The 13,743-nt window shown below is 32.1% G+C and overlaps 1 protein-coding gene across 1 annotated transcript; it reads right to left on the reverse strand.

Moving 5' to 3' along the window:
- Positions 1-10,846: 10,846 nt before the first annotated feature.
- On the reverse strand, positions 10,847-13,360 carry FAH1 (ferulic acid 5-hydroxylase 1). Its single transcript, XM_089612023.1, has 2 exons — positions 12,273-13,360; positions 10,847-11,693 (listed from the first exon to the last, which is right to left on the reverse strand). The coding sequence occupies exons 1-2, from the start codon at positions 13,200-13,202 to the stop codon at positions 11,073-11,075; spliced, it is 1,551 nt and encodes a 516-aa protein (XP_089468149.1). The 5' UTR covers positions 13,203-13,360; the 3' UTR covers positions 10,847-11,072.
- Positions 13,361-13,743: the final 383 nt, after the last annotated feature.

Genomic DNA, 13,743 nt, shown 5'->3' on the forward strand with positions numbered 1-13,743 from the left:
ATATTTCAATTGTAGGAGGATAAGAGAAGAGCTTTACAAACTGAATGTCCCCATATATTTTTAGGATGATAAATCTATATTCTTTATTTTTCTTCAATTATAATAGAACAGAATAGTGGCTAGACTCAAAGCAGTGGGATTTGGTTCTGAAATCCACTCTCATATATGATGGATCAAGTGATCATTTATAAATAATAAAAAAAATGAGAAAAAGAATATAAACATCGTGGATTTGGTTCCAAATTAGTCACTAAAGTCGCTGGTTCGTCTACTTCTAGGCATGTGAACCATTCTTATTCGTCGAAAATAGCTAGAATACAAATAAACGGAATAGTGCGGAATAATAAATTAACACACAAATTGATGATCCAATTTGATAAGTCGTGTCTACGTGTGGAAGATTTTACCTGGTGAAAAGCGATTTTATCACGATAATTTGGTACAATAAAGTTTTACACTCAATGATTCCGTCGCTAGATACCCAACTTACGTGTATCTTCTTCAACTGCAACTTAGACTCCCCTAATATCGAGATCCTCTCGATTCCACTCGAATGTCTCCGGAGAAATAAATATGTGTGTTTCCCATTCTCCTAAAGTAAGAACAAATTCTCTACTTCTTATACATACAAGACACTCATACAGGAGCACCCAAACTAGAAAATGTATACAACAATAAAGCTTGAACAACACATTCGAAGCTCTCAAACAAAAATAAAGCACTAAAAAAATACAGTAAAGACTAATATATATAAGCACCGAATTAGGTCTTCTAAAGTCAACTTCCAACTTGTGGTCCTTTAAATCTCGCTGAAAATCTGAACAAAAGCGGATTTAGAAAGTCAACCAAATATATTGACCAAATCTGTTACAGGATCTATTGCAACAGAATCTACAATACTTCGAAAAACTTTCACAAATTTATCCCGATCAAATCCAAGAAAATATAATCTTAATATATTTATTTTGCCAAATTAACAATGCCAAAAAATACAACAACATTTTCATATTCATGTCGTTCTTTGTATTGATTTTGATGTCCACGTTATCTTGTATTCTCTAATTATGTAATGTAGTAGTCTAATTAATTTGATTGAGACCCATAATCTTTTATATCAGATTCAGAATTGTTTAAATCATCATAATCCTACAATATTAAATGGAGCTTTTCGCAGTACAAATGGTTAGTCTTACGTAAAAGTAAAACTAAGCTATAACATGAAAATAATGTACACCCACCACTAGAATGACAGTAAACAAAGGATGAACTGATACATTAATAAATAAATAAAAAATTATTGTAATTAGTCAAATAAGTACCTTCGATTAAAATATATTCAAATATTAAAAAAAATAAGCCAATTCGTGCCGACGACTTCATTAACACGACGCATGAGTCTTGTTTGAGTTTGGGTTATTTTTTTTTAATTTTTAAAAACTTTGACAGTAATTTACTTATGAGACTTAAATGACTATATGCCTAACTCTGCCACACAAAAAAAAAAAAAAAAAAAAAAAAAAAAAACCCTACTGACTCCACATAAATTGCATATACATAAAAAAGCAAGCAAAGCAAAAAGCAAGGAAAATTGCCAAAAGTAGGACTAAATTAAGACAAAATTCTATTTTCCTATTTTTTTCAAAAATTTACCAAACTAGGACCGGTCAAACAAAAGTCAAATGAGAGATACACAAAAATCTACCTATTATACCATCATACTAATTACCAACCTACAATCTTCCCCAATAAAATCTCTTATTTTTTCTCCTTCTTTCTATTTTCCCGCTCATCCCATCGAAAAAACGAATTTTTTTTTTATTAGTCCTAGTTTGGTAAATTTTTGAAAAAAATAGGAAAATGGAAATGTCCCTTAATTTACTCCTAGTTCTAGTTAAGGAAATGTCCCACTTTAACAAGATAGCCGACAAACAGCTTGCCCAGTTGATTTACTTGTATAATGTACATTCAAGCATTGATCTTGTTAAAGTCCATATCTCATTGGCGCTGCTTTGTTATCACACCCTATTAGGCCCAATGAATCTCGATTCTTAGGCTCCAGAGGCGGTTTTTGATGGCAAATGTATCTCTCTTTCAAAAAACCAAATATATTATTATATATGAGGTTTTTTTTTTTTCCCTTCCTTTTAGAAGTATGTAATTCATAATATTGCATAAAATTTTATGCATATGTAATTTATGTAAATAAATGTAATTTATGTAAATAAAACAACAAACTACATAAATTTTACATTTCGTCATAAGAAATAAAAAAATTACTGAACCTATGTGAAGAACTTGGACATTCTTATCATTTGAGCTTAAAATACTAATATTCACGTCCAGTTATCTTATTTTTATTCTTTGGAGTTCCTCGCTCTCCAATTTTCGCTATCTCATCATATCTCCTCATTTTTTTTAATAATAATTTTTTTTTTTAGATATGAAGTGTTCATTAGTTGTTGGAGGACCCAGTGCATGAGACAAAATGGATGCCAATACGCTTAAGATTTCCACATAGAGGGGAGTCAAAATATGGAACATATTTGGCCAAAAGTTGTGTAATGGAATGTTTGCACTTCTAAACAAAATTGGAAAGATCATCATTGTTCTCTTAAGATCACACTTAGGCATACCCATATTTGTAGTACCGGCTTGGTTAGTGGTGCAATAAGGAGAAGTTGACAAGTGTAAGAATAAATTGGAAAACTTTCCATGAACCATTGCTCAATTATGGATCTTCAATTGTTTCCCAAATACTAATACTCATGGCAAATATTAAGCATTGGTGATTCAATTTCAGAGAGATATCCCTATGGAAAAAATATAAATATTTTAGAAAAAGAACATTGCAAATGGAAATAGTGCTTACCGACGGAAGCACCAATCAGAGGCCGAGTCAACAACTGAATTTGGGAGATAAAAATAAAAAAAAATTATACTTAGGAGAGACACAAATTGAAGATTAAAAAGAGTTAAATATAATTTTATTCATAAATATAAAAGTGTGTTGGCGGATCGATTTTTAAGTTTATTGGATATATAAATAGGCTATTTGAATATACAAATAAAATCCGAGGGACTATATATTAATTCTACCTATAAACAAAAATGTTAAAGGGACTAAGATAAAGTTTTAAAAAATAGGGGTGGGAGCAAGGCCCCACCCACGTCCGCCCCTGACACCAATTACTGACAGAATTACCAATATAAATTCATAATAAAATAGTAATGTGTATCCATATATACATATTAAATTAAATATTTTATTTTAAAAATAGCTTTTTGAAAGAAAAAAAAAATTGTTTTTGCTGTTGTGAAAACACTTATTTTGGCCACATACTTATTTTTAATTTTGGGTTAACCATTTTTATTGGTATTTCAGTGGTTATCAATGAAGATAATGCAAAATCGCTACCGGTGATTATCGATTTATAGTTTTTATCGTTATTGTGCAATAAAAACACTATATTAAGTAGCCTAATGTGATTCTCTCCACGGGCAAAAATAATAACAAAAAAGAAGAAAAAATCGACCATCAATAATAGTTAGAGAGGGATGAAGGGGGTTACTTAAAACCTCTACATGAATGATTTTTGCCAATATCGAGGAAGATATTACTCTAATTCTTGGTGACCTTTTCCTCTTTCTGTCTCTCTAAAACTTCTCTTCACTTTCTCGCTAAATTTTTCTTAGTCAAATGAGTTGTGTAACTAAAGGTGAGCTTATATTTAATGGTAAAATTTGACACTCAATGGTATGTTTAAGGTTGCGATGATCGAAATTTTGGCCTAGAGAAATTCCCTAAGACTGTAAACGGTCAAGTGGCGTATGACTTTATATTATCAGGTTATGGTAATATTAGTTAATATAAGATTTCTCCTATCAAAGCTGTTCACCAACCAATTTCAATGATAGCATCGTATAAAGTCTAACTACACCAAAAACCATTCTCACACATACACACGATTGACTGAGCCAGAAATTGCAGACGGTTGGCAGGTGGGTAAATTTGCAAAAAATTACTCAGAGGCACATATTAAAAAACAGGACTAAATATGTAAGATTAGCATGCTTGTTAAAAAAAATTCGAAAGAAATTATATTATATATATATATATATATATATATATAAAGTAGAAAAATCCCCTCTACTCATTTTTTTTTCATTCGTATTTTTTTTATAAGAAATATAATTTTTTATTAGAAAAATAAAAATGTTTCTAAAAAACTTTAATTACATTTTTCTCAAATTTAAATATTTTTTAACATGTTTCTATGTATTTTTTTTTTTCTTTCAGACAAAAATATATTAATTATTCCGCAGCAACTCGCGGAGCATATTGCTTGTAAATACTATAAAGTTGTGCCAAGAATAACATTTTTAGTTAAAAAATTATCCTTACAATAAAAACTTAAAACAATACAATGTAAATTTTTCGGTAATGAACACCACTACAGCAATATTCTATATATTAGCCAAGAAAAGACATTAGATGCGACGACAATTTATCATAACCGAAGCCTGTGATCGGCGACAATAATTTCGTATATATACAATATAACTAGATTATATAATTATATATGCATAGTACTGGAGTACATTTATGGTCGATTAGCCATCCTTAGTTGTATATTGAGAACCACGTTTTTTTAAATAAAAAGATGCTTCTATTCTATACCTTAATTGATCCGCATTTGAAGATAAAGAAAACGTCGGTAGATAATATATCAATTTCATTCGCAGGTCATTAACTTTGGATGATATTATCAAGTTTTATTTGTTTTTTATTTATTTATTTATTTTGGTTCCAACAGAATATGATAATAGTTTATTAAATGTTGGAAAAGTAGGCACAAAATGTATATTTTATCATGTCTATTATATTTAAAAAAAATTAATTTAAATTTTTAACACAATGTTAAAATGATCCCAAAAAATACATATATCATGCATATGTTATTATGAAATTGTTCATTTCAATCTACAACGATATATTTGTTTACTCAATATTCTTTAAACATATATAAAATATGATTTTGACCAATTGAATGCCATGAAAATTAACAAATTTTTATTTGTGTACTTTGTATCGTTAGTATTTAGTGAAGATGAACAATCATATAATAATTACTGTGCAAATAAAATATTTACACAATCTGCCTCTGATTACATGACGTACATATCATTCGTTTTAGGATAATTAGCTACAATGACTCTAAACTATCTGAGTAATAGCAGTTTGGTCCTAAATTAACTTTAACAATTTTTGTATCTCAAATTGTTTGTTTTATTTTAATCCATTTCGTCAACTTTGGATAATAAAAAAATGAAATTTTTTTTATCTAAAATATATACTCATGTTTATACTTTTATAATTGGCAATTTCTATCCAAAATCAAGAGAATAGTAATTTGGATATAATTGCAACAGAACTAAAGCCGATGGACCAATTGTCAAGATAAAAAAAATACATGGACTAAAGTGCAACGAAACTAATAGCTATCAACTATAATAAATATAACCTCTGCGTATGTATATAGGATACGCATGTGGCCTATCCATGATCGTTGAACTGACTGATTACTGTCAGTGATTATTTCTTTCAGTTGAACTAAATATAAATATCAATATCTTCCGAATCATCCAGAGCTAATATATTCTTTCATTTTCAACATATTTTCCCTATAAGAAGTGTTATTTTTTTCACGCAGTTGACTAGAGAAAATAAAGCTAAAGCATTAGAATATTAAAGAGTAGACAATTATATAGTAGAAATAAAAATTGATATGCCACAATGTCTTCGTCAATCATAATTTTTCTTTTGAAAAAAGATTCATGTCTTTTTCAGCCACCAACAACGTTCTCAACCCCAATCTTCTTCTCCTTTCTATTGGTTTATATTGCAATTGTAGAAATTTGCATATTTGCACTATTACAAAATGAGCTATTCACATTGCCCCAAAAACGTCAGTTTGAATTACTGAGTGACGCCCAAATAGATATTGATTGTTTATTCAGTCTCGAACCTGTATGGAATCTGTTTTGAAGTTGCAAGATTTTGGAAAATCGACATATTTTAATAATTAAAAAAAACTCTAGAGCGTAATTCGATAAATGAATGACGACGGAATAAAAAATAACTTTCTAAAGTTATTGCGTCGCTTTTAAATCGAATGACGTCCGACCGCCAAAATTGACGTGGCGTTGCGTGGGACGTCGCTTTTTAAAAAGCGATGTCCTAGACCATTAGCTTCATCGCGTATTGCGTCGCTAAAAAAGCGACGCAAATTACCAATTGCGTTATTTTTCGAGCGACGCAAATAGCCCGATTTGTAGTAGTGTTAGCACACAATTCAATTTACACGTTACAAGTACTAAACTTTATAAGAATGATATCCCTAAAGTGGAATTAATTGATTTGCAATTGAGGTTCCATCTTCACGGAAAAATAATTATGTTCCAATATGAAGATTTTTTTTTTCAATTCAAATATGAAAGTTCTTCATGGTCATGGTGCTTAAATGCTCAATATAATTGATGATATATTATATAATAAAATTATAATTAAATATATATAAAAACCAATGTTGAATACGAGATATAGTTTTATACGAGTAATTAATCAGATTCTCTTCTTGTAATTCACCTACCAAAGAAGATAACATAAGTGTAATAAATAGTTACTTTCTAAACACACCCTCCATTAATCCTGGATTTAATGTTTAGTATTTCATATATAAAGGAATTTACTCTTAAAAGTGCCTTTACGAAAAAGAATGATAATAAATATATATAAAAGAAAAAAAGTATACTCTCAAAGGTTATGGAGATCAACATTATTTTGAGGCGTAGAAAGAAAGTGATCATAAATATCCTATAACAAGGATTTGCATATTAAAGTAGCGTTAGGACGTTAAATAAAAGACTGATTTCTTACTAAATATTAAAATAAGGTAACGTGGATTTCAGCTTCCTATATTTTTTTTATCATTAAAGCTAACATGTCGCGGTCATTGGATCAGAGACGATAAGCTTAATTACATGGCCCAACAGGAAGAGTATTAGAATAATAATAAAAATGTTAAACCCAAATGAAGTCCCAAGATATCAACATAGACAGATAGATAGATACATGATAACAACAAATTCTGACTTTACTAATTAATAAACTCCAATTAAAATCACGATCATACTTGCTCGAGTGTTTGATATATAATAATAATAAGACAATAATGTGAGACCTGTCTATAGTGATATTAAGAAGAAATATCAGCTATATATAATAAGAAGGAAAAAAATTACAACAAGATATGTCTTTATTTAATATATAGTTAGGCTACCATGCAGATATAATATGTTACAAAATAAGAATACTGTAAAGCCTTATTGGTAAACTAATCAATATTTCTTATTTTAATTATAATGCACTAGACAGACACACATCTTGTACGTTTTGTAAAGTTGGTTATTATAATTACAAAATATTATGGTTCAAATGGTTGGATAAGTATTAGAGAAGGCAGTAAATTTACAACAGTGGGATAGGAAGAGTGTCTCCACGATTGGATTAAATATATTCAGAGGGATTAGGACAAGTACACTACTGTGAAGATTTTTATAACTTTTTTTCGTAACATTTGACATTTCAGACAATATCCTATTCTATTGGGTTAAAAAAAAAACAAACAATTAACAAATGGGATTACTCTTAAACTATGACCTTCTGACAAAAATATAATAAGTTAAAATTAATTTAAAAGTAGTTTAAGAATGAGGTTCTTATATATATTTGTATAAAAATATCCATGATAAAATATGTTTTTATTTTCCTTTGTATTTATTTTTGTTATTTACCTGATGGTCACAAAAGTAAGGTTAGAGATCATTTTCGTTTAGTTGTGAAATTTAAAAAAAACAAAAAAAAAAACGATTTTTTTTTTTTGAAAAATATAAAGAAGAAAAAATGGTTTGAAAAATCTGGAAATCGTTTGAATATTTATTGACATTTTGTCTTTTTATTGACAAGAATGTCCATAAATCTTCAAACTGTTTTGGAAAATTCTTTGAACATTTATTGACATCATTGTCAATAATTTTTTGGACATCAATAAATCTTCAAAGAATTTGATATGTTGAAGATTCATTGATATCCAGAAAATTTATTGACAACGATGTCAATAAGTTTTCGAAGAATTTCTCAAAATCATTTGAAGATTTATTGACATTTATGTCAATAAATCTTCAAATGATTTCCAGATTTTTCAAATTTATTTTTTTCACACTTTCCAAAAAAAAAAAAAAAAAAAAAAAAATCGTTTGGTTGAGAAGTTAAAAAATGATCTCTCAACCAAATGAAAATGATCTCTAATCTTACTTTTGTGACCGTTAAGCAAATAAAAAAAGTAAATACAAAAGAAAAATAAAAAGATATTTCATTAAGGATATATTTGTAGAAACACATATAAAAAAAGTCGTACTTTTGAATTAATTTTGACTTATTGGATTTTGGTCCTAAAACGTTTAGGAGCTCATAGTATAAGAATAATCCCTAAGCAAATTTCCTCTCACTGTATGCAATCAAACCCTAATCTCTATAGAAGAAGAAATTTAGATATATGAAAAATATTAGGGTCACTTGCCCCGGCCAACAAAGTTAGATTCGTAAATAAGTCCTAAATTTCTAATCATATGCTAGTTTTTATATATAAAAAAAAACTTTATTTTCTATTAAAAATGTTCAACCAACCACCAAATTTAATATATTTGTTAAATAGTCATTTTTTTGTAATTTTTAGATAAAAAGCTATTATGCTGATGTGAGCATTGTTTGGATGTTTTTAACATTCCATTTATACTATTGGAGTCTGATGATCATTTATGACTATTAACGAATATTTACAATTACTAAATGTATTTTTGACTTTGTTAATAAAATTTTGTGACTAGTTATTTATTTATCAAAAATTAATTATATAGCAACATATGAATTTTTATATGACTATATATCTAAAGAGCTCTTATCTTAATCTAATCAGAGACTTTCTTCTTACTCCTATTTTTATTTTTCATTAATTCTCTGAACTCCAAACGAAGCCTTACCACGAGGGTAATAGAAATTAAGAGATTATATATTACATTCGAGGCTCAAAATTGTATTAATTCCACCATTGAAAATTTGACAAAATATAGTGGTCGATTGAGAACCACATTCTTCATTTTATTGCACCATATGTTTCATAATATCTACAAATTCCTAGCAATGCGGGCGAGAGAGAACATAAAATTGTCTCTATTATAGCGTGGAGGAACACGTGAAAGTAAGTTCAAAAAGTGACATAGAGAAAAGTGATAAAATAAATCGTTGGGTAAAAGAATTTGATGTGGCAAAATCATGGTAATGTCCGTCAACAGATAGATTCTGCCAGGTGGTAAAACCATGGTATCTATATACGCCAGGTTTGATATTATGTGTCAAAGAGACGGAGATGCAAACCAACTTTTACAAGAGATTCGTAATTAATTAGACCATTTTAAACATGTGATTTTGGATTTAACCTATGTTTGACAATTTTTAGGAATATAGCCAAATGACTTATGTGACAATAATTAAGGTCTTATTTATCCTTATTTATTAATAAATTCGTCACTTTCTCTCTCTTATTTTTTTCAAATAATTTTTTTTGCATCAAAACTTCAAAAATTTGTATCTTTCTCATACGAACTTGAATTTGAGTGATTTCAAATCCTAAAAATTCGTGGCGTCGAGATCTTCAAAAACAGACCCATTGTGTTTGATGAAAAAATATTTTTAATGCATCATATTTACATTTCCATTTATTTTTTTTATAATTTCAAAAAATTTCAGTTATTTCCATATTTAAGGTAGATTTTTATACATCTATGGTATTAAACATTATTTTTCATCAAACACAATTGGAATCACTCAATTTCGAGTTCATATGAGATATATATGGTTTTTTGAAGTTTTTATGTAAAAAAAATGTATGAAAAAATAGGAGAGAGAAAATGACGAATTTATTAATAAATAAGGGTAAATAAGACCTTAATTATTGCCACATAATCATGTTGGCTATTTCCCTAAAAGTTGTGAAACATAGGCTAAAAACAAATTTTATAGTTTCATTTTAGCTATTTCGCTACAAACCAACTTTTATTATGTGTCTACAAATTCCTAGCAATGCCGGGCGAGAGAGAACATAAAATTGTCTCTATTATAACGTGGAGGAACACGTAAAATTACGTTAAAAAAGTGACATAGAGAAAAGTGATAAAATAAATCGTTGGGTAAAAGAATTTGATGTGACAAAATCATGGTAATGTTCATCAACAGATAGATTCTGCCAGGTGGTAAAACCATGGTATCTATATACGCCAGGTTTGATATTATGTGTCAAAGAGACGGAGATGCAAACCAACTTTTATAAACCGTGCATGTTCACCACAAGTGGTAAAATCATAGTATCTATATACGCCAGCTTAAAGTTTATCATGTGTCAAAGAAACGGTCACCGATTTTTTTACCTCTGTATGTTCACCGCTTCCACTTATACTTCATCTTCCAATTTTAAATTATTATATAGTAAGCATGTCATCATTTATGACCGCACACGAACATGACTTCAAAATGAAAAGCTCTCCGACACACTCGGTCCACAAACTTACAAGCTTGTACATAACTACATACATAGCAGTCAGCTCAAATTATTGGTGCGGAAATGAAAAACAAAAGACAAATGTGTAGAGTTATCGGCCAAGAAAACGACATCCAATAACATAAGACTAGAGAGAGGGAGAGAGATATAATATCTAGAAAACGTGTACAAAATTGAAAACGAAAAGGGTTTTCATATTAATTTTGTTCAATTGATGACAACAAAATAACACAAAACGATCACATTGTTTCAACTTATTCAGGTGTTTTTTTTTCACCCAAAAAAAAAAAAAAAAAAAAACAAAAATATACACATTCATAAAAAGACAAATCAAAGATGTTTCTTCATCATACAAATGAACGCAAGAGAGAAGTTTTCCTCTTCCCCCACTCGCGGCGCTCAGATGGGGCAGAGCACGCGCTTGGTGGGCCGGGCCACGAGCCGAGTCGCTCTCGGAGCGGTGAGGCCAAAGACGTCGTTCATGTCGAGCTCGCTGGGCTTCATTCCGTCTGGAAGCTCCCACGTGAAGCAGTGGAGAAGGTTGCTCACGGCCAGCTCAAGCGCGTAGAGTCCGAGTTGCATTCCGGGGCAGGATCTCCGACCCGACCCGAACGGTATGAACTCGAAGTTGGAGCCCTTGAAATCTGGCACGCCGTCTTTCATGAACCTGCTGGGCCTGAACTCGTTGGGCTCGGCCCACGAGTTCTTGTCCCGCCCTATGGCCCACGCGTTGATCACCACGCGCGAGCGCTTGGGGACGTGGAAGCCCAGGATCTCGGCGTCCTCCGCGGTCTCGTGGAGGAGGAGCGGGATCGGAGGGTGGAGACGGAGAGTCTCCTTCAGCGCGCACTTCAGGCGCGTGAGCTTGTCCAGGTCAGCGTCCTCGACCATCCGGTCAAACCCAGCCACGTCAGCGAGCTCTTGTTGGACTTTCTTCAGCTCTTCTGGGCTTCTCATCAGCTCCGACATAGCCCACTCTATCGCCGATGCCACCGTTTCGGTGCCTCCGAACATAACGTCCTACATAATACGAAAACAAATATATTTTAAAAAAATGAATTATTAGTATCAAATCAAGGTGCGAGTATGAGGAATCTTGAAACTTATTGATATGTCACGTGTATTATATTATTGCAAGTAATCCAAAAATATAATCACCACTTTAACTATCAATAAAAACAAAATATCTCAGGAAATAAAAGTAATTAGAGGGGAAAAAAAAAACTAACGTATAACAGAAATTACTATGGATACTGGGATGTGAGTGTGACCACCACAAAATGCCATTCCAATTATATAATTTCAATAGCACTACATACACCCACGATATTCTTATCTCCTCATTCACACACACACACCAAAAAAAGGGAAAAAAAAAATCAACAAAAGTAATTAATAACAACAACATCAACAAAATGAAATATGCTGTCATCATGGACTCAATACGCAGTATAAAACCAGTCTGAAATACAGGTTCATTATTCAAACCTCTACAGTTGTCACTTAAATCCCTGAATATTTTAAGCAAGTATATACTAAGCATTAATAATAACCAATCATAATAAAGAAGCCGAAAGAAAAATAAGGAAAAGGACGTACCATGATAATCGCTTTGATATTATCTCTGGTAAGCCTGATAGCCGACGAGAGATCGTCAGACGACTCATTCACCACCGCATCTCCGTCGCCATAAAACGCGAGAAGATCATCAACCATGTCCGGATCAGAGCCCTCACCACCACCGACCCTGGGCTTGGCCATATGATCATCGATAATCCGATCAATAAAATGATCAAGATCCGACCGAGCCTTCGCGAGCCGCGCGTTGAGCCCGCTCGGATCAACCCACGTGAGCCACGGGATGAAATCCGCGACGTTGAAAGCCCCGAAAAGCTTCGAAAACTCCTGAAGGATCCGAATAAACTCGTCCTGGCCTTCCCTGGCGCTTCCGGTCCCGAAAGCCGCCCGGTAAGTGATGTCCATCGTCAGCTTGAACACGAGCTTCCCAACGTCCAAGGCCGAGTTCGACTCGGCGGCTTCGGCGGCGACTCTCACGGCTCGGCTGACCTCGTCCCGGACGGACTCCCAGGACTCGGCTCGGCGCCGGCTGAAGAGCCGGACCACGCACAGCTTTCGCATCTGGCGCCAGAACGGGCCGTAGTGAGCGAAAGCCATGTCGGCTCGGTCGTAGGTCAAGTACTTGATGGCGATCGTCGCCGGGCGGTTCGAGAACACGCCGTCGTGGACTTGGAGGACCTCTTTCGCGGCCTCCGGCGAAGAGACCGAGACCATGTGGAGGCTTCCGAGCTTGAGGTGGACTAACCCGCCGTATTGCTCGCCGAGTTTCGCGAGCCCTCGGTGGGTTAGTTGGTCCATCATTCCCATGTTGCCTATAACCGGAAGTCCACGTGGACCCGGAGGGAACGGACGTCTTTTCCGCCGCCGTGCCGCCATGACGGCGAGAACAAGAGCCACCCCTGCGGCTAATAGAGTCATCAAAGCCTTCTTGTTTTCCTCTGAGATTTCCATTTTTTTTTTTAGAGAATAGAGATAGAGAAGAGCAGTGTTTTTTTTTTTTTTGTTGGCTTTGGCTATTTTGGGTGTTAATAATGAGTTGAGGTTTATTTATATATAGGATGGTCTTCAAAAAAAAAATTTAAGAAATTAAATGTGTGTGTATACCGATACATCGCATGATGTGATCACCACCTTTATTATATAGATACATAAAATCGTAGCGCTGATTCAGAAGTTGGGGAATGATTTTCTTTTTTCTCCTGCTGTCTATATATATACTCATATAAAAATTAAAATTTGTTATATAACCAATTTTTAATAAATTTTTAATAAATTGTAATGAGTTTTATTAACAAAATAAAAAATATTAATAGTTGTTAATATTCGTTAATAATTAAAAATAATCATCCGATTTCAAGTGTATAAATTTAATGCTAAAATAATTCAAACAATATCACATCTCTATAATCATAATTTATTTAAAATTTACAAAAGAAAATTATTATTTTACATTTTTTTTATATTTTGATGACGTAATTACTCAATTAATTGT

The sequence above is a fragment of the Urtica dioica genome, chromosome 4, assembly GCF_054948205.1.
Source record: "Urtica dioica subsp. dioica isolate 48M chromosome 4, U.dioica_male_clone48M_v1_H2, whole genome shotgun sequence".
In the NCBI taxonomy this organism is placed as follows: domain Eukaryota; kingdom Viridiplantae; phylum Streptophyta; class Magnoliopsida; order Rosales; family Urticaceae; genus Urtica; species Urtica dioica.